This window comes from Zalophus californianus, chromosome 5 (genome assembly GCF_009762305.2).
Source record: "Zalophus californianus isolate mZalCal1 chromosome 5, mZalCal1.pri.v2, whole genome shotgun sequence".
In the NCBI taxonomy this organism is placed as follows: Eukaryota; Metazoa; Chordata; class Mammalia; order Carnivora; family Otariidae; genus Zalophus; species Zalophus californianus.
In genome coordinates, this window is record NC_045599.1 from 34,464,180 (window position 1) to 34,492,014 (window position 27,835).

General features: G+C 57.5%; 1 protein-coding gene across 3 annotated transcripts; it reads right to left on the minus strand.

Annotated features, from left to right (window-relative positions):
* Positions 1 to 216: 216 nt before the first annotated feature.
* Positions 217 to 26,333, minus strand: PCDH1 (protocadherin 1). 3 transcript variants are annotated; one of them, XM_027606357.1, is made up of 6 exons: positions 26,126 to 26,333; positions 17,312 to 18,174; positions 11,951 to 14,146; positions 6,485 to 6,704; positions 5,445 to 5,483; positions 4,165 to 4,284 (listed from the first exon to the last, which is right to left on the minus strand). In XM_027606357.1, exons 1-5 carry the CDS (start codon positions 26,163 to 26,165, stop codon positions 5,458 to 5,460), a joined length of 3,345 nt encoding a protein of 1,114 aa, XP_027462158.1. In that variant the 5' UTR covers positions 26,166 to 26,333; the 3' UTR covers positions 4,165 to 4,284; positions 5,445 to 5,457. The 3 variants fall into 3 exon arrangements, with proteins under 3 accessions (XP_027462155.1, XP_027462157.1, XP_027462158.1); XM_027606354.2 differs by lacking the exon at positions 5,445 to 5,483 and having other exon boundaries at positions 217 to 4,284; XM_027606356.2 differs by lacking the exons at positions 5,445 to 5,483; positions 26,126 to 26,333 and adding an exon at positions 19,634 to 19,704 and having other exon boundaries at positions 217 to 4,284.
* Between the last annotated feature and the right edge of the window lie 1,502 nt (positions 26,334 to 27,835).

Sequence of the window (27,835 nt, forward strand, 5' to 3'; positions counted from 1 at the left end):
GGAGGCACTTTGACATGCACGGAGTAGGTGTCTGTCCTCGGTCGGCGTCCTTTTGCCCCCCCCCCCCATTCCGGAGTGGCACCGATTAATCCCAATGGGTCTCGGTCCCTCTTCTCTCGGCCGCGTCCCCTGGCCCCCTCCAAGGCCTCTACCCCAGACTTAGCCCCCCATCTCCCGGGGACGCAGGCCTGAGGGCCCGGAAGAAGTGAGGTGGGGTCCGGTTTTCACACTTTTATTGTAAAGCTCGGGAATAATTACACGGGTCTTCCATTGACAGCTCAGCAAACAAACCGGAAACGAACCGAACCGGAGGGGGTAGGGGCGGTGCCTGCGCATGCTCGCGGCGGGGGAGGGGGGAGGTCAGAGAAAGAGAAAGACAGAAAGAGACAGAAATCATTACAAATCAACGGGATTGTGCTCGCAGCGCCAGGGATGGGGCGGAGTGGGGGAGAGTGGCTGCGGGGCGGGGGCCCTTCCCGGGAGGAGCGAGGCGGTGGGAAGTGGCACGAACCAAGAGAAACACGACCCCAGTGTGGGCACCCGACGGGCCCAAAACCCCCCTCCCCGAACCCCACCCCCCAACACACGAGAGAGACACGGCCCCCCTCCCCACTCAGATAACCCGAGGAGACACAGTCTCCCTCTCCCCAACGGGCAGACACACCCGCCCGGGAACCCCATGGGCGAGACACAGTCCCCCCTCCCAGAGAAGTCCCGCGTGGAGACGCCCCCTAAGAGACTTTCTCATGGCCAACATAAGCCTTCCCAACACCAGGAGATAGCCCACACCCAGGGAGGAAATGGCTCCAGAGGCCGGATCCCCAGGAGAGAGGTTTCCCAGAGCCTCCAGGAGAAAAGACAACTCAGAGCTGCCCAGTCTCATCCCAAAGTGCTGCAGGTCAGAGACACCCCCAGAGGAGAGATGCAGGGAGGGCCAGAAACATCCCTTCCCAGACATGCTTCAGAGATAGCCCCCTTCCCTGGGAAGAGAGATGGCCCAAGACTGACATGCCTTAAGTACTCCCAGGAACCCTGGGAGGAAAACAGGCTCCCCAGAGAGCCTGGGTAGGGGGGAGACATGCTCCCATGGTCCCCAGAGGGAATACATGTCCCTCCAGAGACTCCCAAAGGGAGAGAAAGGGCCTAGGGAGCCCCCGGAGGTGAGAGATGCCCCAGAGACCCTCCCCCAGGGATGTGAGACACGCTTCAGGGACCCCAGGAGAGAAATATGTCCCCATAATACCCTCCCCCTACCAAGAGACATGCTCTGAAGTAGGGAGTTGGGGACCAACTAGGTCCCCTCTAGGAAGACACTGACTGGGTCAGGCTGGGTTTGAGGGGGGTCTCCTCTGGCCAAATGTCGCCCATTTGTACATAAAACTGTACGCGACACAAGGCATAGGGGAAGGGCTTCACAGACCTAGGACCAATAGGGGTGGTCCCCAGTGCTGTCACCCGTCCCCTGCCCACCTTTGGTTTCACCTCTCGAGTGCCCAGGTGGTGACAGACTCGGTGCCCTGACCCCAACCAGGGGGCTGGGACTCTGCCTTTGCCTGTAGGAAGGGCTCCTCCTCTGTGCTTCTCAGCCCTCCCAGCCATCTGGGCTACCCCCTTCCTTCTGGCTTTTCCATTGTGCAAAATGCTCCTCTGCCCTTCCACTCAGTGCTCAGGGGTCTCCAAGACCAGGGCAGGGTGCCCAGGCCACCAGGGGCTTCCAGGGGAGTCCACTGACTCCAGGAATGCCTCCTGTCTGGACTACCCTCTCCACCAAGCAAATGAGCCTCATACAATCTTCTTGCCAGAACCCTGACCTCCAGGACCCAGGACAGCCCTTGAGGCCACTGCCCCACCAGCTGGGCACATCATGTTACCAACTCTACCACTATTGCACCTGCCCTGTTTGTGCGGGGGGAAGGGGGCTGTCTCTTTATCAAGCCCCCAGCCCACTTGTGGGCCTCCCCCAGGGAAAGGAGCCTTTGGCCAACCCCCAGACCTGGTTGCTGCCACCCCAGCCCACTCTACCCTCTGCCCTCAATAGAAGGGCTGTGTATGCTGAGGCTACCAGCCTGACAATGCTCTCCTTCCCAGCACTGTTACCCCAAGCCAAGTTAGGGGCAAGGAGCAGAGAATAGGGTGATTCTTCAGGCCCCTGGCTTTCCCGAGGTGGAGTGGGGTCTCTGGGGTTACAGGAGTCCAAGACCCCAGCAGCACAGCTCCCAAAGGCACCAGACGACCCAGCAGCCTGTACCCACCCCTCCCACCCTTGGGCCGCCCCCCAAGCTTAGACTAAGTCAAGCAAGGGCCATACCCTGAGTCTCCAGCCTCCCAGCCTGGGCCCCTTGGGGAGCTGGAGAGGTATGGGCCAAGGCAGTGGGGGTTTCTGGAAGGAAGAGGGACGGAGGCTTTGAGATGGCCACAGTGGGAGATGGGGGCTCTACAGGATGCCCCTCACACCCTGGCCCCCTGAGGTGCAGAAAGGAATCCCACCTCATCATGGCTGACTGGGCTTCTCTGCCCCCCAATCTCCCCACACCCTCCCCCAGGGGACCCCTGACCCTGGCAAAGGGAAGCCCAACTGGAAGAAGGGGGCCTGGAGCCCAGGGTGCCCTGAGGCAGCCCTTCCCACCCCCTGAGATCAAGGCAATGGTGGTTTTACAGGCTGATGGGTCAGTCATGGCAGGGGCGGGGCGGGGGGGGGTGGGGGGCAGGGAGGGGGCAGGGTGCAGGTTCCCCCTATTAGAGGCAGCAACCAGCCACCCCTTGAGCAAACCTTCCTGCTCCCAACTCACCCAACCAGGCCAGAGGCACAGTCATCCCACCCCTGTCCAGCTGCCCCCCACAGCCTCAGGGCCCCTCTGTGATGCTCATCTGGATGTGGGGGGCCAGCCTGAGCGGGGATTCCCCCCCCAGGGCACAGCGCAACAGTTCCAAAAAAATAGAGATTTGTATTTTTAAAAAAAATTAAATAAAAGCCCAGCTCTGCTGATAGGCGAATGTTACCCCCATCCCCACCCCCACCCACCCATTGTTTCCCTGGCCTGCACCCCCATCCCACTACGGCCCCAGGGGTATTTACAACATGGAACAGTAGAGGCCTGGGGTGGGGGGCACTGCGGCAGGGAGGAGGGGGCACAGGGCAGCCTCCCCCCCCAGAGAGGTCCCCCAAGACAACACAACATCAACAAGAAAAGTTGCAAATCAGGCAGAAATGGGGACATCATTCCAAGGTCCTTATATACAGACACTGCATGACCAGCAGGGAAGGGGGCTGCCCAGATGGGATCAGGCATGGGCATGTGGCAGGCAGGTGGGCCAGCCCAGGAGCAGTATAGGAAGACAAGGCCTCCGCCCCACTCCCACCCCTATCCCCACCCCACCTTTGGTAACAAAAGCCCTTCAGGGAGCCCCTGGTGGTCAAGAGTTTCCTCAGGGAGTTCCCAGGGAGAGGGGCTCCCCAGTTCAGCCCTGAAGCAGGGCTGGAATGGGGACATCCTGTCTCCGCCCTGGTCGGCCATGTGGGAAACAATGAGTTAAAAGTGTGTCGTCCACCCTTGACTCCACCATCTGCCCAAAGTGAGGGGGTGCTCCCTGGAAGTGGAGGGAAGGGAGCCTAGTCATTGTAGAGGAGCCCTCTTGGGCACCAGCTGAGGGGGAGCCCCATAAAGGGGAAGAAAGGCTCCCAGGGGCTGGGGGATGAAGTGAGGAGAGAGGACCTGGACCCTGCTTGGGGGAAGGGCCTGTGTGGGTCATGAGGCCGGTACTCACCCCCACTTGGGGCCCTGGCCGGGAAGTCCACGCTGAAGGGGTCAGGAGCAGGACCCTGGAATGGGCCCAACTCGGACCTGGCCGGTGGCTGGGGAAGGGGCATGGCCACCGGCCAGAAAGGGGCTCACAGGTAGATCTCGCGCTTGGCTGTCTGGGCAGATGCCGGTGTGGCTGCAGGTGGGAAGTCCGAGGTCTGGGTCAGGGGGATTTCCTCCAAGGTGGCCGAGTCCTTGCAGGAATCATGGCTACTGTGGGAGAAGGCACTGTAGGAGGGCAGGAGGCGCACGGGGGCCGTTTTGGTGTTCCGGTCTTCCGGGGGGCTGGGGCTGCCGGCGCCCACAGGCTCCTGCCCTCCTCGGTCCTGGTAAGGCACGAAGGTGGAGAGTTTGAGGGCGCTGCTCTTGGTCCGGCGGCTGGGAGACGACTGGCCAGGCATCCAGCACGTGTCAGAGTGGCCAAACTCGCTGCACTCCTGGGTACATGTGCCTGTCATGGCAACATCAGGCAAAGGGCGCAGGTCTGCACAAGAGAATGGGGAGGACGGTCTTCAGCTCCACCCCAGAGCTTCCCACAGGCACCTACACCCTGCCTCAGAACAGGGGTGCATGCCCCTTTTGCCCACTGAGTTCGCGGGCATACACACCCGCAAACAGACACTCAGCCGTCTACCATCCACCACAGGCTCTTCTCTCTCAGACAGTCTATCCTTAAATAGATGCGGTCCTCCATCCTCAGCCACCCTCCAGCTCTCCTATCAACACACCCACCAAATCTACCCTCAGACAGGTGCACAAACACACAATCCATCTACGCACTCCCTCATCTATCTCCAGACAGCCTTAAAGAAGCAAACCTATCCTTAGGGGGTGAGGAAACCCCCATCCTCACTTAAGGGCACAATATCTCTGTCAGCCACACACACACACACACACACACACACACACACACACACACACACACACACACACACACACACACACCCCTATCCTCAGATAGGCATGGACACACAAATCTACACTGGGCTTCTCCATCCTCAGATGAAGGTGGGCCAGTACCTTCCTTCTGAACCCCCTCAAGCCTCACCATGCTTGTAGCTGTCTTGGAACCCCACCCTACCCCAGCACAGTGACCCCTTGCTTTTACAGCCAGGGAGAGGGGATGAGCTTCTGTGTGGGGAGTTCACAAGCACACTCATGCAACCCCTCCCCACCTCACTCCAGCCCCCTATGCCAACCACCACCCCTGGCCTAGCCCCGGCTCCCTGCCCAGAACACCCACGGGAATAGGAGTTGGCCGCCTGACATCAGTAGCCGGTGTGGTTGCTGGGCAGCGGGGGTCTCCATGGGAACGGCTGGGCCATGAGCACTTCCTGTCATAGTTGCCCCTGTCCTGCCCTTGCTCAGGGACAGTACCAGGCGGTGACCCTCCCTCAGGGACACGACTGAGCCTCACTGCCTGGGGCAGGGGCTCCCCTGATACCACCCACCCTGGCCTGGCCTCCTGCCAGTGCAAGGTGAGGAGGGGACAGCTCTGTCGTTAACCCTCAAAGCACCAAGGCTCTTCAGCTCAGGGCTGGAGGACCCAAGGTGGCATAGAGCAGAGCAGGGGCACTGGGTGGGCGGGGCTGGGTGCTGGGCCAAGTCCCACAGACCCCAGACCCCAGAGCAGCTCCCACATACCTGGCACTCCGCCTCAGGGCCTGCTCCGGCCAGCCGGCTCTGCGCGGGCACAAAAAGGACGAGACGGGCATGAGATAGAGCATGGAGGGGCAGGGTGGGGTGGAGGGCACTCTGAGACCTAGGGCCTGGGATGTTAGACAAGGGCCCTGTGCCTGAGGGGTGGGGAGTGGAACTTTTCATCTGCTTTGTGGGGGGCGGGGGGGCAGTTTGGACTAAGGGAGGGGGCAAGACCTGAGGACAGCTCCAAGCAGCAGTCTTTCAGTCCCAAGGGGAAGCTTATTCATTCTCCCCCTTCAGAGGCTACCATGGATGCCTTCACACACACACACACACACACGCACGCACGCACGCACGCACGCACTACACCACACAAACATTTTGAAAGCACACCCACTATCCATTCCAACACTGACCTCTGCTCTGGCCCAGACCTTCCTTCTGCCATCACCCTTCAAACCCCGCCCAGACAAGCCTTTCCCCTCCCCAGACCACCCCACTCCCTTTCCTCAGCCAGACCCTCTCTGGCTCCTCCCCTCAGGGGATCATCAGACCCTTTTCTGAGCTCCTCATAGCTTCCAGGGTCCCCTCCCTTTTCTCAAGGCCCTCTGACCCCATTAAGGGACCCTCATGACCTCAAGGGCCCCTCAAGTTTCCCTCACCACTGCCTGAGCCCTCTGGCCATGGTTCTCTCGGTCCCTGTTCCCAGGAAGGTGGTATAATGTGGTCCTGAATGCAAGGTCTTTGGAGTCAGAGAAGCCTGGGTTTGAACCCCTCCCAGCTCTGTCACTTCCTGCGTATTACTTTGGGTAAGTGACTCAAGCTCTGAGCCTCCCGTTCCCGCACTGTAAAGAAAAGAGTCAAGTTCTCAGACCAGAGAGTAGTTGTGAGGATTAAATGAATACATAGCTGAAAGCCCTCAGCACAGTGACGGCCGCTGAACACACAAGAGCGCAATAAATGGAGGATATCGTTAAAGTCACATCACCATTCTCAGCTTCTACCTGTGCCCGGGGTGCCCTGACCATGCTGCAGCTCCTCACCATTCTCGGGGTGCTCCATCTCTCCTATGCTGCCATCGGGGGTGGTGCGCTCATAGTGATCCTCAGGCAGAGCCAGGGGACCGAGTCGGGGTCCCGAGGATGATTTGCTGGATGGCGTCTCAGACTCCTCCAGGCCACTGTCATAGTAACTGTGCTGGGACGGGTCCTGCAGCTCTTGGGCCTGACTGGTGGCGGAGAAGGTGACGCGGCGGTGAGGTAACTGCAGGGAGAAGGAGTGTCATCGCTGGAAGGCCAGCCTGCCCTGGGTGGGGGCGGGGGGAGCCCACCACCAGAGTCAACCCCAGCCCTAGCCAGGCCCTCCCCAGAGCTCCCGGCCCCCCAGGCCTCAGCAGCAACGGAGAAGAGGCCCAGCCCCGTAGCATAGCAGAGCCCACAAGAAAGCGCAGACCCCAGTGGAGAATTGCCCCTTAATTCTGGGACAGCTCCCCAGAGAGCCAAGGCCACACACTGCAAGTCCCACCACAGCACAGGCCCCAGGTTTATTATAGCCCCCAGGCCACCACAATAAGCCTAATCCAATACAACCACTTGTCATAGCACAGCTTCCCAGTATTGGCACAGCCTTTAATTCCAGAACAGCCCACACCAGAATAGCACAATACCAGCCACCTCCCCTAATTCCAGCATAGCCTCAATCACGAGCAAGCGTCCGATTTCTAGAACAGCTTCCTCAAAGCAGTATGAACTCCTCATTCCAAAACAGCTCACCAATACCAGTACAGTTCCCTAATTTCCAAATAGCACCCCTGAACTTCAGCTCCTCACCTGTCTCATTGCTCTTTAACTTCCCATTGCCTCCATCCAAATGAGATCCCCATGTCTTTCTGATCCTCTGTTCCTACCCCTGCTGCGTGATGCTGTAGGCAGCCTCGGGACTCCCTGCTGCGTCCCCTCCCACTCGAGCCCCTTTGTCCCCACTTCATCCCCCTCCGGAGAGGCCTGGGAGTGGAAAAAGGTGGGAAGGAAGAAGGAAAGGGAGCCCGATAACAAACTGGTAACAAGGATAACAAGATAACAAACCGGAGCCCCTTGGGGGTGGGGAAGCAGAACAATGGAAACTCCCCCATCCTCCAGATCAGGAAACAAGAGTATTAACTGTAGAGGGCATAGGGGGAGGGGCCTGGCATTCATCAGCAATTGGGAAGGCTGGCCTCAAAGGGAGACTCCTTCTAGGAAATAGGAAGGAGCTTCTGGGAGGGGCTGCAGCTTGGTGGAGCCAGGACTTAGAAGCTTGGACTGGGGGGTTGGGGTGGAGGCAGTAGAACTGGGGCAAGCTGCTCCCAGCCAGCAGCCCTGTGTGCCTGCCACGGGTTAACCGTCCTCCCAGAAACCTGGCAGCCTCAGCTTGGCACTTGGCACAACCAACCAGTCACCCAAACACCCACCTGGGACTGCCACTGATTTTCCTGCCATCCACAAATTAGAGGAGTTGTGGAGGGTGTAGACCCAGGGCCCCTGGAAGCCTGGGGTGGGAGCAGCTCAGGCCCAGAACCCTCTTGCTGCTGAGTCTCCAGGCTCCCTCCAATCCTCCAAGACTTCACGGCTGCTTTGTCTTTACTCTGAAACCCTCAATAGGATGTTATCAAGGCCAGAAGAGGGGATCCTGGGTTTGCAGACCCGTCCTCCTGATACCTTCCGATCCATCACAATCTTCATTCCATTCAAGGGAGCTGGGGTGGGGGAGGTTGTCAGGACGAGGAGCTCTTAAGCTGTTGGGAAGGCGGCTCAGAACTGCCTTCCCATCTTGGCTCCCACCTCATCTTCACGAACAGGCAACCCTTCTTGGGATCCATGTTGTGATCCAAAACACCAAAGGGTCTGGGTGATGACAGACAAGTTCCCCAAAATTGACCTGGGGCTGGGATGTGGTAAAGGAGCATCGGCCACCTGGTCAAAGTGAGCAGTCTCCAGTAGGGGTTTGTGAGGCACCGGGCAGTCTGGTGCTTCTCTTGCCAGTTTTCTCCAAGATGGTAGCCAGCAGCCCTCCGTCCCCCAAAAACCTACACCTGGTCATCTAAAGCTTCAGTCCTGCCTACTAGGCATGTCACTTGGGCCCTTTTTCCTGTAAAATGGAGGGTCGGGGCATACTCAACCCTAAACATTCCCTATCATTCTATCACTATCAGATCTTAAAAAGCCTAGATCCAAAATCTCTCTGACGTCTCCTTCTCCTCTGACTTCTGAACTTCTGAAGTTCTAGACATTTGCTGGGTATTTCCTATCGGCTATCCCCACTGGCCCTTCAGATTCAACAAGTCTGAAACCAACTTCTTCTTTTTCTTCAATCAGCTTCTGCATGGGCAATGATATCGTCACTATGCCATCACCCAGACACAGAAGGATGATGTCTACCTGGGAACCCTGGGAGCTGTCATACTCATTCCCCAAAACCCCCACCCTATATCCAATCATCCTTTGAGTCCTAGAGGTCGTTTCTCCCCAAGTTTAGCCAAATCCATCCATCATCCATTGTCCCCATGGCCACCATCTTAGTCTAGACCGTAGAGTTTCAATCCTGTACTTTCACCTCTACCCCATTTATATCCACCATATGCTCTGGTGAACTTTCTAAAACTCAGTTCATCCAAAACTCATGAGCTTTCAGGGGCTCCCATTTCCTGTTAGGGAACTTTTGGCGAGGCATCTGTGACCTCTACAACCTCCAGTTCGTCCAGTCTCATCTCTCAGCTCTCTCCTATACCCTCCACTCCAGCCCTCACGCTCCCCTTTCTGCCCTCTTCCTGTCCCCAACTTGGCCATGCTTACTCCTGACTCAGGAGCTGACTTACTCTGTTGAACCTCTTGCCCAGCTCCTGCTCATCACTGAAGAGCTGGCTCAGATTTGACATTTTCCTTCCAGGAGCCCACTCCCATGTCCTATGCATGTTTTCCCACACTGTGTTCCTCAAAGAAAGGGAGGAGGCACTATGGTCAAATAAGTTTGGAAAACCCAGAGTGATACAAAGTTTAACAGGTCTCCCCCCTTTCTTGCAGGCTTCGCGGAGCCTTTAATGGGCTAATGTGATGGTGCATCTCTTACTCCCCAAACTGACTTAATCAGGCGATCCCTCTTACAAAGCATTATCGATAACAGCAGACTCTGGAAATCACATTTCCTGATGCTTTGTGTTTGAATTCTGACTCCACCACTAACCAGTTTTCACTTCTGGAAAATGAGCATTATAATGACCTATGTCACAAAGAGTTATGAGCATCGAATGAGCTAATCCACATAAAGTGCTGAGTATGGTCCATTGCACCTTGGGGAAGGAGTAAAAAAAAAAAAAAAAAGAAGAAGCACCTAGTAGCAGAAGGAATAGTGGAACCACCAGCTGGGAAAAGCTTCACTATGGCATTTCCCACACCATGTTTAAGATGCTCAATTGCCTCATCTTTTCACTCGTGTACCTCGTAGGAATATGACCATTTCCCCTCAGCGTCTAGCACCATGCTGATCACACAGTAGGAACTTGGCCTATGTGTTTTGATGATGACAATGGTGTTGTGGTTTGGTTGTGTCTGAATGTTGGGAGGAGGTGTTCAATGTGGCTCCATGGATGTGTTGGGTTGCAGCTGAGTAAGGGATAATCCCTCAGACCCTGGGAAAGAAAAAGAGATGAAGAGGCTAAAGGGATAGAAGAAAGAGCAACCTGGCGGCGGCAAGGATGGAAACAAAGGAGAAAGAATGGTTGGTCAGGAGTTGCTGGTGGCCCCCTAGAGATGCTTATTTGTCCAGGAGAAATGAGATGCAACTAGATTTCACTTGCCCACGCCCCACTCCTCCAAAGCCCCCAGGAGTGTTTACTTTGGGGGTACCCCTAGGGCACTGGGGAGTTTGTGAACGGAATCAGAGTAGAGAGCTGGTGCCTTGGACCTCCTGGGAGTGTCTCAAGCCTCTTCAGTCGCCATGGAGACACGCTGCCTCTGGCCTCAGAGACTCCCCTATGATCTGAGGCCCCTCACCCAGGCTTTAGCCCCAGTGCCCCTCAGGCACAGCCAGAGACAGGGCAGACCCAGGAAAGCAAGAAGTGAGAGACGGAGAGAGAGAGAGTGAATGAGAGCCAGTAGCCCAGGGTGGCCAGTGCAAGGAGCTGAAGGAGGGAAGGGAGGAGGGGCCGGACTAGGGTCCCTCAGCCTCAGTCAGAAGGGAGCACCCCAAGAGTAGGGATCCAGAGCAGGCCAACCCAAAGAACTTGAGGATTCCCTCCCCCTCCCTGGGCCCTCCCTCCCAGTAGCCCAGGCTGATGATCCTGGCGGGGACACAGGGCAGGGCCCAGTAATTGCTGGGCATTGAGTGATGTTGGGATGAAGGAGCTGGGAAAGGGACTTGAGAAGATCTTGCCCCAAGGGAAGGTGGCTGGTATAATCAAGGACTTCTCTGCCTTCACCTGAGGAGGGCGGGCTGCACTTCACCCTCACCAGGTGCTCCGGCCCACGCTCTGTCAGGGTCTGCTCAATGTGAACAGATTGGAAGGGTCAAGTCCCAGCCCGTGGACAAAGGGCAGGACCTGGGTGCCTCTCACTCGAGTGCACCTGCCCTTTCTTGGTGAAGGATGTCATTCCTAGGGAGAAGACTTCACAAACACAGAGTGAGGGGACATGTTGCCAGATGTGGGGGTAGGTGGGACGATGGTAAATGAAGATAGGGTTGGGGTATAGGGCAGGTCTAGGAAGTAGGAAGGGGCAAAGAGAAGGGATGGGGAAATTGGGTAGGGACCTAAGGACAAAGGGCTGCTTCCAGTCTCTCTCACTCCTTCTCTCAGTTCCGGGAAAATAAGAAACCAAAACTCCAAAAATAGAGAACTTTATTGTCAGGGTAAGTGTTTGGGACTGGGGAAGGGGAGCCAGAGCCCAGCCCCAGGAGCCTGGGGTGGGGAAGAGGCTGACATAGCACACACAGAAGGCACGCATAGGGAGGCCCCCCCTCCCTGACAGAGTCCCTACCCGGTTACCCACTAGGACCCCAGGTCTCCCTGTTTCCCTTCTAGAGAAGCACCAATGGGTGGTCTCAGCTAGAGACCCAGGTTTGGAGTAGACTTCTTCACTTCCCTTCCCCCTTTCTGCCGCCACCCCTTCTGCTCACCTGCCCATCAGCCCCCACTGGCAAGACCCAGCAGCTGGTCTAGTGTCTCGGGAACTGACAGTCACAGGCCTCTCCCAGTGGGGAGGGGGCAAGAAGGAGGATGCCAGAGAGCACACCCTCCCTCAATTTGCACTCAGCCTAACCCTCTGTGCCTGGGCAAGGCAGAAGGGTCATCACCAAGGCCCCGGCCTCCCCAGATCTTTGGTCCCACCTCCCACCACTGGCTTGGGTTGGCCCCTACGGGCTGGTGAGCCCACAGGTCTGATGCAACTGCTCTGTCACTCCCATACCTCGGTCCAGATGGCCCCATGGTAGGGGTGGGGTAGGGGCCGGGGTGTGCTGAGCCGCAAGGGCTGGCCTACCTGCTTGCTGGGGTATTTGGGGGGGTTGGTGCGGTAGCTGTAGTCGGAGTACTGCTCAGAGCCCGTGGACGTGGTGTCACCAGTGCCCACAAATGTGTTTGCGGGTGGCAGGTCCTGCACCACCTGGTGCTTCTTGGAGGCCGAGGGTGACTGGGGCTGCAGCTGGATGGAAGGCAGTGGGGAGTTAGAGCGGTAGTGGCGGCCCAGGTCAGGGCTGCCCGGTGGGTAGTTGAGGGGCAGGTGGATGCGGGGGCTGTCTCCGGGGGCATCGCTCATCAGGTTGAACTTGAGGGATTTCTGCAGCCCCGCCTCGTCCTCATCTTCCACTGGCTTCACGGGCTTCGGGGACTTGCTCTTCTTGCCCTTGCTTTTGTTTCCCTTGGAGGCTTTGCTGCTGGGCTTGGGGGCATACAGGTCCTTGGTCTCCTTCTTACCGGCCTGGTAGCCACTCTTGGCCTCCCGCTGCCGGCAGTAACGCACGAGCACTGCCAGGGCGATGAGCAAGGCCACGGCCACAACACCGGCCACCACACCAAAGAGGATGTTGCCACGTTGCTTGGAGCGCTCGTATTCTGGATCCCCAGCGATGTCGATGTCCAGTGGCGTGTCCAGGCTGTGGCCCAGCAGGGTCTCCAGAAGTGTGCGGTTGGCCAGGGTCTCATTGACATAAAGGTGGACCAAGGCCGTGCCATAGCGCGGGGGCTTGCCACGGTCACTGACTTTCACCACCAGGCGGTGCAGCCCGTGGTGGCGCCGCTCAATCTCCTTCTCAAGGGTGATGGCTCCTGAGTGTGACCCAATCTGGAAGAGTCCGTAAGGGTTGCCACCAGCGATGCTGTAGGTCAACTCAGCATTGACACCGGAGTCGATGTCCTCAGCTGTCACCTGGCTGACCGTCTCACCAAGACGTGTCTGGGGGGTCAACAGCTGGTGGGAGGTGTTGGAAGGGGCGGTGATAAAGGGCGCATTGTCATTCTCATCCAGCACATTGATGGTGACGCCGACGTAAGCTGAGCGAGGTGGGACGCCACCGTCCACCGCCTTCAACTGGAAGGTATAGGTGCTCTGATGCTCCCGATCAAAGCTCAGGCTGGAGAGGATGGTGCCCGTACCATTTTGGATAACAAAGTCACCATTGTCCTGCTCCACCGTGAGCTGTACCCGGGCATTGTCCCCTTTGTCCCCATCAATGACAGTCACCATGCCCACTGGACTCAGCGCCGGCATGTTCTCCATCACTGAGAAGTTGTAGCCACTCAGCATAAACTTGGGGTCATTGTCATTGCAGTCCAGCACATTGACAAGGACGGTGGCTGTGCCCTGCAGGCTGGGGCTGCCCCGGTCAGCTGCCACCACCTTTAACTCATAGCTGTCCCGTTGTTCCCGATCAAGGGATGTCTTCACCCGGATCTCTCCAGTGTCAGGCGAGATGCTGAAGAGGCCCTTGGCGGCTGGCTCAGGATCCAGAGAGTAAACCAGCTCTGCATTAGAGCCCGAGTCGGCATCGCTGGCGGTGACTTCGGCGACCACTTCACCCGGCTTGTTGTTCTCTGGGAAGGCGACCTCAGTGACGCTCTGGGTGAAGACAGGGGCGTTGTCATTGACGTCCACCACCTGAACCTTGAGCGAGTTGGTGCTGGAGAGCGGGGGGTTGCCAGAGTCCACAGCCACAATCTCTATGGTGTAGTCTTTGACCTTCTCGTAGTCGAGTGGAGTGGTGGTCTGCAGGAAGTATTTCTTTTTGCTGTCACTTCCCGTCTCACTGGCCTGGCGTAGCTGGAAGGGCACGTCATTTGCCACCACACAGGTGACAGCTGCATTCTCTCCCTCATCTCGGTCAGATACCTGCACCAGGGCCACGGCTGTCTCCTCTGCCACGTCCTCCGAGATATTAGCCATCCCGTCTTGATGGGTCACCAACCCTATGCCCCGGATCTCAATGGTGGGGGCATTGTCGTTCATGTCCTTCACGGTCACCACCACTTGGGCACGGGCACTCTTGGGGTTGGTGCCTCGGTCCTTGGCGAGCACCGAGAAGCGCAGGGTACTTAGGTCCTCACGATCCACAGGGCCCTGCACAGTGATAAGTCCAGTGTTCTTGTCCAGTCGCAGAAGACGCCTCACCACCTCGGGCGCCTGGTGGAATGTGTAGTCGATCTCCGCGTTGGCACCTTGGTCCGAGTCATTGGCCTTCACCTGCAGGGCAGGGGAGGAAAACGGGGATGGGTTAGTCCCGGGATAGCACATCCAGGGACACGTGAGCTGCCTTTGCCATGAGCACGGCAGACAGAACTCATCTCATGCGGCACCCTTTCCAAAAGCAGCACATAGACTGCCCTTTCCCCAACGCTGACACGCGGCAGATAGTACTGATCTCTTTCCCTGAGGAGCACAGACGCAGCCTGCAGACCGTCCCCCGTGTTACAAGCAACTAGCAGAGGTGGGACGGGGCACAGTTCGACTCTGCTTACCATCCCGGTACTAGTGTGCCCAAACATGGGGATAAGGATCCAACTAGCAACTGGGGCAGCCTTTCCACCCAATTAAACTCGCCTTCAACCCTTCCGAAGGGCTGCAGAGGTGTGAGTAGTAGAAGTGGTATGTCTGCATGACATACGTGCGTTATAATATGCGTGCATGCATACACATGTGTTCTGAGACTGGGAGTATATGTTAATGTGTGAGAAGGTAGGTGTTTGTGCACGTGTGTGTTTGTGCATGAGTGGAGACCCACAGGCCCACCTGGAGGCCACAGGTGAGAGGATTTCTTTTGAAAGCAGCCAGGTAGGGATAGGGGTCAGAAGGAGCCTGCCGGGCCACTGCTTCTCTCAAACCGGGGAAACCTGTTTCAGCAGCTTTTCTCTCCTGGCTGGCGCTGGCTAGGCACCAACTTGAGGAATCTGGGCGGCTGAGCCTGCGGCCGAGAGGGAGGGGCTGGTGCAGGCCACAGAGCCTGCTCACAGCGGGCTGGGATCCCAGCATCAAACAATGAACTGTCTGTCCCTTTGCAGTGGGCACGCCCTCCCACGCCAATGCCGACGCACACTCAGCCCAAGTCTATACAAACATGGGTGGTGATGGGGCAGCAGGAACCTGGTGGGAATGGCCATGAGATACCGCTGGTCAGGGAGAAACAGAGGGTTGGAATCATGTCACAGTCAGGCAGAATGTGCTGGCAGTAGGGGTGGGTGTATGGGGGGAAACGGGGAGGGCAGGACAGCTATAACTTGGCAGAATCTCTGAGGAGCACCGCAGAAGAGTCCTGGGTTCAAATCCCAGCTCTACCACTTCCCAACTATGTGACCTTAGGCCAATTACTCAATCACCCCAAGCCTCAGTCTACAAATGTATAAAATGGGATAATAATAGGACCTATTTCACAGGGCTGTGGTGGGAATTAAATAATACTTGTAAAAATGCCTAACACTGCCTGGTACGTGGCAAGTGCTCCCTAAATAGCATTTATACTTCTTTTCATCTGCCCATCCACCTGTCCATCTCTGAAAATCAGTGGTAACACAATGCTGGGCACTTCATCTAGTGGGGTCTCAAACCACTGCTAGTCTTCTCTCCTTCCTGTCGGGCACCAGGACTTTTTCAACAGTGGAGAAACCTGGGCAGGGCATCCCAGCTACCCCCGGCCCTGTTTACCCCTGTGAGAGCCAAACTCTGTTTCTTCTCGTCGCCCGCCCTGCCCCCAGTCTATCTCTCCGTCACCTACTTTTTGTTAGGATTCCCACTTCTCCCTGTCTCTAGACTGGTTACCCGGCTTCTTATCTACCTCTCCCACCATCTTACGTCCCTTTGTCTCCGTGACTCTTCACTTCTGCCCTGTTGCCCTCCCAGCCTTGCTCAGCTCTTTCTGCCTCTTTCCCATTCTCTCTTTTCTGCCCCTGCCCGAGCCCCGTCTCTGCCCCACTCTCCTGCTTCGGCCCACTGGAAGGAGGTATAGCTATTACACGCCCAGGCTTTGAAGCCAGACTGTTGGATGTAGCCAGAGTGGGATGGGAACACATCAGCTGTGTGAGATCAGGCAGGTTTCCAAATCTCTGTGGGCTCAGTTTCCCATCGGTGAAATGGGGATAATGCTTACCTTGTACTGTGAGGATTCCATGACATAATATACATAATGTGTTCAGAACAGTGCCTGGCACCCAGGCTGTTATTATTCACCATCTCTGACTGTCTGTCTCCCTTTTCTTCCTCAGACTCTCTTCTACATGTTCAAGTCCACCAGCCTCTAAAAAAAAGGCTAAAACTTCTCCCCATGCCCCGCTTCAGTTTAAGGACACAGAAGGAAGGGTTTCCCAGGACCATAACGGTGTACAGGGCAGGCTGAGCCCTCCTCAGCTCCCTCACTTCAAAGACAGACAGCTCCAGCCCAGGGGGAAGGAGAAAGGAGCTGGGGCTGGCAGGAGGCCAGGGCTGAGATGACAGCGGGAGATACGCCCACCTGTCTGCGGGGACGCTTTCTTTGCTCCCTCCCTGGCCCTGGCCCCACCAAGCTGCCCAGCCCCTGGGGCAGTTCCCATGCTGAGAACTTCAGCAGAGGCAACCGACCCCCCACTGAGCCAAGCACCCCACACTCATGAGCACCCTGTGCCTAGGGAAGGAAGCTGGTGTACAGACAAGACATCTGAATGCAGTTTTCTAGAACTCTGCGGACTCACTTGGCTAAAATAATCTCATCTGACTGTCAGGGAGAGAGAGGCAAAGAAAGGCTCTGTCCTCTAGCTTCAGGAAAATCTCATCTGGCTAAAGGGTGCTGGTTGGGAGGATAATTCTCATCTCTGGAGAGGTTGTTCTTGTTCCAACTTGGCTCGCCTGGCTAGGGAGGAGGGTATCATTTGACTTGGGAGGGGGTTTCACTTCTCCGAAGTTTCTCCAACTTGAGTCTGCTTCGGGGAGGTGGGGGGACTGCTGTTCCTGTGCTATATCACTCTTACTAAGTAGCCTTTTTTTTTTTTAAAGATCTTATTTATTTATTTGAGAGTGAGCAAGAGAGAGCATGTGAGCACGGGTGGGGAGGGTGGGCAGAGGGAGAGGGAGAAGCAGGCTCCCCGCTGAGCAGGGAGCCCGACGCGGGGCTCGGTCCCAGGACCCCGGGATCATGATCTGAGCTGAAGGCAGATGCTTAACCCACTGAGCTACCCAGGTGCCCCTGTACTAAGTAGCTTGATAGAGGAAAATAATACCACCTGCGGGGATAGGAAGGTCTCGCCAGTTGGGGGCTGGGGAGAAGAGCTCTTGCCACAGTATCCTGGCAGTTTACCCCTAAGTGAAGGGCACTCTCACCAGGTGGGGCTGAGCTCCCGTTTCTAAAGGTGGGAACCCTGACAGTTAGATGGAGGGACCTCTCACCTGGATGACCGAGTGGCCAATGGGGCTATTCTCAGACAGTTCAGCCTCGTAGGAGGGCCGCTCGAACTTGGGGGCGTTGTCATTGGTGTCAAGCACAGTGACTCGCAGCAGGGCACTGCTGGCGCGTGGGGGGCTGCCACCGTCCTGCACCTTGATGGTGAGATCATAGGAATCCCAGCGCTCCCGGTCCAGGTTGCCCATCACGATGAGCTGTGGCTGCTTCCCCTCCTGGTCCTCTGCCACCTGAAGCCCAAATAGCGCCTGGGCCTCGGGCCCGGCCTGCAGCTCATAGGATGCCACACCGTTGGGGCCAGCATCGCGGTCAGAAGCCACCGGGATGGGGAAGAGTGAGCCGATGTTGGTGTTCTCAGGGATGGGTAGCGTGATGACGGGCGAGGCGAAGTTGGGCGTGTTGTCATTGATGTCCTGTACCTCTATCTGGCCCTCTAACAGCCGGGGACTGCCATTCTGCACCAGGTCCGTAATAGACACCTCAAACTCCAGGATGCAAGGCTCACCAGGGAGCTGGTTCTGGCATTCACGGAGCCCCTCGCGGTCGATAGACGTCTCGGTGGTGAAGATGTCTCCTGTCTTGCCGTCCACCCGCAGGTATGGGGCGCCTACCTCTAGTTTGTACAGGTGGCCCACATCTGGAAAACCATAGTCAGCTGCAAGGCTCCCAATGAGGGTGTTGGGTGGCTGTTCCTCCAGCACCTTGTACACCACCCGAGTGGCATGGCCTGGGGATGCCGCCAGCAGAAGCAGCAGTGCCAGCAGCAAGGGGGGCAGTAGCACCCGTTGCCCCCCGGGGCCTGGGCTGGGCCTCAGGGGCCCCATCCTGGCAGGCTCTAGAATCAGGAAGGCTGCAAGGAGGAGAGGCAAAACAGGAGGTCAGCTGGGAAGAGGAACCTGGCCCTGAGGGTTGCCCAAGCCAGGCCCGGACTCTCCCCCTGCCATCTATATGCTATCCCATGACGAGAGCTCAGCCCCAGCCCAGAACCCCGATGCCAGAACCCAGAACCCTGAGTTTCACCCACAGCTGGGTGTAGCAGCAGCGTCTGCCCCGGCTGGAGGAGCCGGTAAGGGCCTGGACCAGGTCTAGAGCAGCTCCCGCCCATGGAACGCCCTGACCCTCCTACCCCTCCCTCCTCCCTGCTCTCCAGTCTGTGCTTCGCCCAACACCTCCTTCTCACCAGCACCTTGCCTTAGTCACCCATGGTAATTACCTTGATACCGAGATACGGAGAGACAGCAAGTGGAAGGGTAAGCCCTGAAGCACCCCCCACGTACATGGTAGGAAAGAGACACAGGCACCCCTTATGTTCCCTGGACCCCACACTGAGGGCCACTCAGGATGGCTGGAGGGAGCGGAAAGACGTCTCATTTCTCTTCCTTCTGAGGTGCCAGTCAGTATATGCGTATGAGATATGACACGTCAAGTCCCTCTTTTCTGACAGTAATCACCCAGAGCGCCCAATGCCCCCATCCCCATGAAGGGCCAGCTTAAACTAGGCACCCATCAAGACTTGGAAACAGCTATAGAGCTGAAGAGTAGGAGTTAGCTACCCACCTCCCCCCCAAACACATACTGCCCCCGGCTTGGTTCCCTGGCCGCCTCCTCCCTTCCTCCCGATGTTTCCACTGGGAGGAGGGGAGACACTGACAGGTGTGTGGCAAAAGAGTGTAGAGGTCAAGATTGGGGTCAGGACTGTGGTCAGGGCTGACTAGCCCTGGAATTGGCATTGGGAGCTGCCCTGGCCTGTCCTTAGCAACTGCGAGCCCAGCAGGTCTAACTGGGACAGAGCTGCCAATGCCACCACCAGCCTGTTCCTGACCACTCCCCTCCAAGCTCGGCTCCCAGTCTCTCAGTAAACATCTGGCTCCTATTTGATCCCTCTCCCCACAAACATCTGGCCCCTATTTCATACCTGGCCCCGCCCCCTTTGACGGGTCCAGTCCCATCTCTGACCTGCTTCTCCGTGCCCACCCCCAAATCCTTCCAATTGGAGCGCTGTATGCCATAGCCAACTACAAGCTGCACACTCATCACCCCAATAACCCACTTCCACCCATCTCCCCCCCACCAGCTTTGAGGCTATGCATTTGCAGACCCCAGCCAGACCTCCTACTGCCCCAGTCTTGACCCCTTCCTTCTCTCCAACCAAATCATGGCCAGCCCCTCTATTCAAATCCAAAGTCAGGCCCTGCATTTTCAGCAGAGGGCTCAGGCTCCCTCTCCTCTCCCCATCTCCCCACTTGCATCTGAAATACCTGCCCCCCCACCTGGAAATCCTACCCATCCTTGTCATAGACCACACCTACCCCACTGAAAGCAGGCTCTGGTCCCCCAGGAAGCCTTCCCAGGCCTCTCCAGCCCACGGTGACTTCTCCTTTCTCCAACTCACAGCCACTATTGTCTGCCCCAATCCCAAGGCAATGAATCACTGAGCTGCCCGGACCCCGCCCACCTGCCTGTGTTGTTCAGTCCCAGTACTGTGCACCTATGCCTGTGTTCTCTGGCTCCCCGGAAGAATGCCAGACTTCCTGAAGGTAGGGCCACACTCCCTACACTCATTCCCCTGCCCCAACCCACGCATGTTCACAGAGCTGAGCACCACGCATTCAACAACTGTTTACTGTGCACTTACAATGTGCGAGGCTCTGTCCTGGGCACTGGGACACAGCAGCATACAAGATAGACTCAATCTGCTATCGTGGAGCTCACAACAGCTCAAACTCAATGACCGTTTGTCATTTTTGTTTGATTGTAATCATTTGGCACATGTAAGGAATCAGGGTGGAGAAGACATCAGACAGTCTGAGGAGAACCCCAACTGTCCATTTCCTGGGTGCTGAGCAGGGGAAAAAATGGTTTAGGGCCTCAGTTTCCTTATCTGTAAAATGGGAATAACACCACCTATTTCCTAGGGAGTTTGAGATCATGTGGGCTAAATGCCTAGCACACATATGAAGGACTCAACAAATGCTCCCTTACAGCACTTACAATTGTAGTTATGTAGCTGTTATATGAGAAATCATTTGTCAATTGTCTTTCCTACAAGACTGAGCAGAGAAGAGAGCCTCTGCTTTGTTTGCTCCTACATCCTCAGGACCCTGCCCTGGACTTGGCATACAGTAGGCACTCAGTAAGAGCTCCTGAAGGACTACTTTAGCTCCCAGGTTTAGCCTATCCTGGCACTTTCTGGGTGGTCACTGCTTATTTCCTTGCCTAATTCCCTTACTCCATCAAGAACCTATTGGCGTCAAATTTAATCCTTCTCTGTTTAGGTCCGTAGTAGACTCTCGGCAAATGCTCAGTGAATGCAGACTCCTTACACAAGTCAAACACTTCACTTCCTTCACATAGCACTCCTAAACCGCACCTCCTCCCTGGTCACTCCTTGGCAGTAAAGTGCTCAATGTATATGAGACTGTTATCAGATTAGTGTGTGTGCTTGTTCCTAGTTGCAATCTAAACCTCTTTAAAGGAAGGAGGAATTTATCTAATGCTCCATATGGATCCACCCTCCAGCCACTTCCCATCTACCTGCATGGACCTGGCACAGGGCTCATCTTTCAAGCTCCAACCCAAACACCCCCTGAGGACTGTCTCCAGAGAACCTCATTCCCTTCTGGGTACCTTAGCCTGCCTTGCCCCCATGGCACACACACAGTGGATCATTCGGCACACCAATGCCATGCATAAGTCTTGGCAGGGTGGGGGTTATATGGGAATTACCCTAAACCTGACACAGAGGAGAAATAAAGCAGTGACTGCTTGCCTCACTCACTCTCCAGAACAGGGATTCCTAACCTTTTTAGATCACAGCCCCCTTCATGAATTTTAGGAAACTATGGGGCAGATTTTTCCAAGAAAAATGAATGCTCACAAATTTTGGCTATAAATTCAGAGGTCTGTGATCTGACAGAGTCAGGGTGACTTTGATTTGTAGCAGCTCAAAGAGCTACAGATTAAGCCCATCCTTCCCCCTCTCAGGGTCAAAACCCAGGGCTCTGACCCCTCAGGCCTCCCAGGCACACAGATACTGGAAGCCCCCCTCCCCACCATACATATTCTTTTTCTGTCTCACTCATTCACCCTTAGAAGATCCCTTACCTCCAGCCAGCAGAGGAATCAGGAAAGGTATTATGGTATACAACCTCAGAGTTGGAAAGGAAACCACAGAGAAATATCCAAGGCCAGGAAGGTATGGGGAAAAGGGTGTTTCTGGGAGGTAGGAATTTAGGGGAACACGGGTTTGGAGGGGTGGCTACCCAGAGTGAAAGCAAGGGTTGAAGATGGTTTAAGGCCCATGAAGCACCTGGAACATTCCTTTAAAATGAGTATCATCTGCCCCCCCTTCCCGGAATTCTGATTCTGGGGGAGGGACCTGGAGAAACCCCCTGGCAGTAGGGTGGAGGAAACAGGATGCACTATCAGGGAAAGACTATCTCAGAGATGTACTAGGTCCCCTGGAGTTGAGAAAGAAGTGCAAATTCTGTCACCTTTGCCATCATCATCACTGCCGTTGCCATCATCATCCCAGCTAACACTCCCTGAGGTCTTAACTGCATTTACATACATTATCCCATCTAATCCTCTCCACCCTCCGAGATGGGTACTTTATTACCACACTGCCTCCCTTGTACAGATGATAAAATTGAGGCTAAGAAAGAACCATGAACTGTCTCAGGTCACAGAAGTAGTAAGCTGAGTCAAGATTTGAGAAATAAGAATGCCTCTTCACATCCCAGAGTCTGGGGAAAAGGCTGGATAGGGGAGAAGGAAAACCCACAGACGTCTCAGAGGCTAGAATATGTTGGCTGAGTAGCACCCCCCAACCCCACCCCATCCCTGGGCTGCCAAACTTGCCTGGCAAAGGAAAGAAAGAGAGAGGGCTTAGGGTTCGAGGCCTGAACAACCCCAAGCCTCCCAGCCTGAAGCTGTCCCCTCCCCCCACCCAGAGGCCCTGGGGATGCAGGGACAGAGTCAGAGGGGCCAGGAGCAGCAGTGAGGCAGCCCTTCCTCACCCCTGCCCCCCCATCCCTGAACTTTGCCCGGGTATGGTTTGGTTATGGAGCGTCATTAGTCCCAGGTGGCAGCTTCTGAAGCCATTAGCTCCTTATCTGTCCTTGCTGCCTTCCTGGCAAGGGTGTCCCCACCTCTGCCCAGTGACATAGGCACCCAGGACCCTGAGAAGCAGAGCTGCAGGGCAAACCGTGACTCATTCTTCTCAGGCCTGAGGACAGCAGTGAGGTATGAGGGGGCAGAGTCCAGGGAAGCCCAAGGAAACCGCCATCTGTGTCAACATTGTTAGGGGGGGGCGGGGAAGATAGCAGTGAGGGCTCCCCTGGATCCTTCATTTCCAGCCCACCTCAGGGACCAGGGTCCACTTTCTGCTGAATGCTGAAACACCCAGAGGCAGCCATCCGTGTCCCAGTGACCAAGTCAGCCCTGACCCCCCAGCCTTACCCCTGCACTCTTACACGGTGGCAGTGTAGCCACTGCCACCGTGGGCACAAAAACCGAGGGACAAAGCCAACCTCTGGGAGAGCAGGGTAGGGCTTAGCAGGGCTGTGTGGGGTGGAGCTGTTCAGAGGCTTCCCACAGTGAGCAAGTGCACAGCCCTCAGCTCCTCTCCCCTCTCTCTCACAACCCTCTATTAGCCTCTGCAGGGCTTCCAGGCACCTGCATTCTGGAGTCAGAATGTTGGGGTTCCAACCCTTGCTCCACCACTTCCTAGCCATGTGGCCTTGGCCAGGTGACTTCACCTTTCTGAACCTATTTCCATATGTGAAATGGAAATAACCAATTCTGCCTCTTGGAAGTTATTTGGGAGATGAGATCTGTGGCATTCAGATCTATTATATTATGAAGGACCAGTATACATATAAAATAACTGAACAGAGCATTTTATTTCCAGCACCAGGCACACAGTAGGTGCTCCTTGGTTCAGTAAACAAACGAACCCATCCGCTGCTAGTTGGGAAGACCTAGGAAAACAAGGTTGGTGTGTACCTTACCACTATACTGCATCCTCACCACCCACTACAGGCCCCGGCAGATACAGCCAGCAGGTGCTCAATACATTGTGGAAAGAATCTCACTCTGCAGCACCAGCTCTCCTTGCTCATGGTCAGGGAGCCATGGCCCCCTCCCTACCATACCAGAAGGGCCTCCTCCGTCTCCTACCCTCACCCCCAGGCCCTTTCCCGGTGCTTCCACCCCTCTCCTCCCATCTCTCTCTAGCCCGGATCCCCTGACCAAGTAGCCACAGCAGCAGCCCCTCAGCCAGGAAGATGCCAGACCAGCAAGACACCCTCTTCCAGCTGAAGTCTCTCTGGGAACTGGCTTGGGGCAGACAGGGGAAACTAAAAGCTGCCAGAACTGAAAGCAGATCCCCTACTATATGACCCCTGCCTATCTCTGGAGGCCCCTCTCACTCCTCTTCTCTGATTCCGTTCCACGCCCTGGTCTGGTTGTAATTACAGATTTCAATCCTCCTAGACCTCCCCATCAAGCAAGTAGCCCCCACCTCTAGGCTGTCACAAACCCCTTCTGAGCGCCCTCTTTCCCGGCAGCTACCGAAGATTGGCTCAGAGCGGGTAATGGAAGGCTCCCTCCGTCTTCCGGCACGATGTCCTGGACTCCGTCGCCGCCGGGGCAGCCCCCTGTCCACACCGCTGTGGTCAGCGGGTGCTCCCCGCACACACCCAGAGCGCGGGCGTCTCCTCCCAGAGGACGCAGCAGTGTGTGTGTGGGGGGCGGGGGGACGGCTGTTCCTCCACCATCCTCGGACTCGGGCGGCCCCACCCCCACTCCAGTGACACAGGGCCTCCGGGAGCTCAAGGCGAGGCGGGGGCGCGGTGAGAACGTGTCTCGGCCAGTGGGCCCCTTGCGCCCCCTGCCCCAAGGGCCGCCACGGGGAATCCCTCCTCCTCCGCATCTCGGCCCTCTGCCTAGGGTCCCCAGCAAGCGGGCGTCGGCTCCCGCCGAGCAGCGGGCGCCGGGAGGGGGCGGGGAGGGAGCCGGAGCCGGAATCACAAAGCGTGGCGAGCCAGGCCGGGTGGGGACATTCTCCTGAAACGGACCCTCTCACGGCTAGCGGAAAGGGGTCTTTGCCCCGCGCGCAATCCTCAAAGACCTCGACGCTACACCGAATATTTCCAGCTAGAAGAAACAGTAGCCAATCACTGCTGGGGAAACTGAGGCCAGAAGTCTGGGCTCCCAAGGGTAGCTGAGTCCATCTCGCCTACCAGTTCTGCTCCTGCGCGTGCCGCGATCTCCCCTCGGGCCCCCGGGCCTTGCCCGCACACCCGACTCTGGCCTGCAGCCGGCACCTGGCACAAAGGGCGTCCAGGTATGAGAGGGACACAGGTGTGCGGGACCCAGGTGTGCTGGGGACCCAGGTGGCTCGCAGAACGCAGCTAAATGGCCCGAAGGGGGTCGCAAACACCGCCCCAGCCTTGCACCCTCTGCAAAGGGACCTAGGGCCTTGAAGCCCAGGGGAGCCGGGATGGCGGGCCTGCCAGTCCAGCCTGTTCCGGGAATACCCGGCCGCCCGGCCCCAGAGTGGGGGTGGGGGAGACGCAGGCTGGAAAGCCGGTCCGGCCAGCCCCCAGGGTTCCCGCGGTGCTGATAGTCACAATAACAATGTCGTGATTAAGATGAAGGGACGCTAGGGGCTCGCCAGACCTCCCCTCGGCTTCCCCGGACCGAATCTGGCCTCCGAGGGAGAGAGACTGAGTATGTGTGTTTGTGTGTATAGGCTGCAAGGTGTAATGTGACACTGTTGGTGCAAGGTGTGTGTGACACCCAGTGTTAAGATGTGTGAAGCAGTGGATTCTGTGTTTGCGCCCCGTGAGGCGCCGCTGTAGGTTCTACTTTCTGTGTTAGGGTGTGTGCCGTCAAGGCGTGTGCTGAGACACTGGGGTTGTGTTTATGTGGGTGCAGTCGAGGGGGGCAAGCGAGACCTGTGTTGTGCATCTGTGTTCTGGCCAAGGAGTGGGTAACAAGATTTATGTTAGGGTGTGTTCCTTAAAGGAATATGTACGTGCGAGGTTAGGTTTTGAGTGTTCATTTGCGAACTGTGGCCGCGACACTCGTCCATGAGGGCACGGGATTGTGTTTGTGTGCTCATGTCGCCGGATGTCACACCCGGTTGTGTTCTGTTGCTGTTATGGCCACGGGTTGTGTGTCGGTGCTGCTGAGCGTGCAGACGCTGAAGCGGATTGTGAGCTAGTGACGGTACCCCAGTGGGCGCTGGCGTGCGGGAGGTATGTCTGTGTGCACATATGTACGGATGTATGTATGCGTGTACATATGTCCGTGGTCTGGCCCTCCGGGTGCCCGCGGGGAGCTGGAAGCGCCTGGGTGATCCGAGCTGGTCGCCCAACAAGTGTGTGTGTACGTTGTGTATGAGGGTCCTTGCTTGCTTCGTCCTCGGGGAGCCCCCCCACCTCAAACTGGGGGCTGCGCGCTTCCCCCAACCACCTCCATTCGGCGCGCTCCTAGAGTCCCCTTATTCCCCGCGGCTCCAAACGCGCAGGGGTGCGGGACGCCGAGGCAGAGGTCCGGTTCAGCACCCCCTCTCCTCGCTCCGCTTCTCGCCGCGGACTTTGGAGGCCAGGATGCCCAGACCTCAACCCCCGGTCCGAGCTCCCAGCCGCCCCCACCTCAGCCCCGGCGAGCTGAGCACCGCCTGGGCCCCCGCGGCCTCGCTCGGCTGAGCGCCCCTCCCTCAGCTCCCGCCGGCTATGGCCGCTCCCGACCGGGAGCCGCCGCCGCTGCCTCCACCGCCACCGGATCCTTACCCGCCTCGGGGCAGCGCCGGCCGCCGGCCCTGCTGTCCATGAGCCGTCACCGGCCCCGGCCCGGGCTGCGGCTCCGCACGGCTCGGGCTGGCGCTGCGGTTCAGGCTCCGCGGCTCCGGCTGGCTCTGGGCACAGCAGCCCCGGCGGCTTCGCGTCCGCGCCGCGCTCCCGCTCCCCGAGTGTGTGAGGCGGCGGCGGCGGCGGCGGCGGCAGCGGCGGCGGCGGCGGAGCCAGCAGCGAGCGGAGCGCACAGCCCGGCCCGCCCCCTCCCTCCCTCCCCTCCCTCCTGGCCCGCCTGCCCGCCTCCCTCCCGCCTCCCCGCCCTCCCCCCACCCTCCGGGCCGGGAGGTGGAGCTCGGGACCGCTCTGGTCCCTCTGGGAGGGGACCCCGAGCACCGCTCCCCAAAGCCACGACCCCCCTTCGCTGTCTCCTCACTCCCCGGGACCCGGATACACGGGCCGTCCCCCTCCCTGGGTCTTCACCTTGCACTTATCCCACCCGAGCCCCCATCTGGGACCCCTCCGGAATTCCGTTCCTAACCTCACTCAAACACCTGTCCCCTACGCTGCCTCTTGGGAAGTCGCGCCGGGGAAATGTCTTCCCCTGTGCCTTCTTCCCTGGAGGGCATCTGCTTCTCCACATCCACCTTCTTCCCGCGCAGACCCCCAGATCACCCGGTGTGGCCCTCCCTTCCCATTGCGCTCCGGGGAATTCCACCCTTCCCCCTCTGGCCGAAGCCGCAGAGCGGTCAGCCTCGGTGGCCGCAGCAAGCCGTGGGGGTGGGGCTATGGAGGGGACCTTGGGAGGAGGAGGGTAATGGGACCCGGGGGCTCCTCCAGAATGAGGATGGGGGAAATATACAAGAGTGAGAATGAGGTGACACGCCAGAGCTCGGGCTTTTGGAGGGTCCCCCTGTCACCTGCCCTCAGGGCGGGATGGAGCTGTGGCCCCACATATTTACCAGTGACATGCACACATTCACAGACTCACACGGGTCCCTGCCCCACGAGGCCGCGCAGTGTCACGGCCTGTGTCACACGCCCTCACAGTGCCACAGGCTCCCTGTCACACTCACACTCACCGAGTCACACACGGTGTCACACGCAGTGTCTCACACGGATTCCGTTCCTTCAGCTCAGCTCTGGCTCTCTGGCGCCATCTAGAGGCCTCTGAGGAGCTTGGGAACTCCCTTTCCTGCGCTTAGGGTTTGGGACCCCAGGCTCCAAAGTGCCCCACTTCCATATGACCCCCTGCCTTTTACCACATATAGGCCCAGCCAAGGTGTCCTAGGACGGAAGAATGAGGAAGGCTCTCCCTGGCAAGGCCTGGCACTGGGTTTGGAAAGGCCTATTACGGGATGACTGGTTGCCGGGCCTCTATTTGTCATAGCCGCTGTCTCTTTCCTGTCCTCCCCCATTTTCCCATCCCTACGGCTCTTTTATTCCCTCTTTCCTTTTTCTCCCCTACCCCCCACCTCTCTGTGGAACACTCTTCAGCGTGAGGTGGGATCTCTGGCCAGCTAAGGGGGCAAGCAAGGACTGCCCAAGATCTCTTACGGAGCAGTCCCCCCTCAGCCAGCCTCCCTTGCTGGCCTGGACCCTGTTCTAGTCCCTACTCCCAGCCCTCAACCCCAGGAGCCCAGGTGGGAGGCTCTGGATGGGAGATGGGGTGCACTAGTGAAAGGAGGATCTGTCTTGTAAGTGGCTTCT

What these genes read in the sequence shown, in the direction of transcription:
- PCDH1 (XM_027606354.2), bottom strand. Translation starts at nt 26,165, where the DNA reads ATGGACAGCAGGGCCGGCGGCCGGCGCTGCCCCGAGGCGG. An exon ending in TTGGCCACTCGGTCATCCAG is followed by an intron (nt 14,147 to 17,311) that starts GTGAGAGGTCCC and finishes CCTGCCCTGCAG; the next exon opens with GTGAAGGCCAATGACTCGGA. An exon ending in CCAAATACCCCAGCAAGCAG is followed by an intron (nt 6,705 to 11,950) that starts GTAGGCCAGCCC and finishes TTCTCCCTGCAG; the next exon opens with TTACCTCACCGCCGCGTCAC.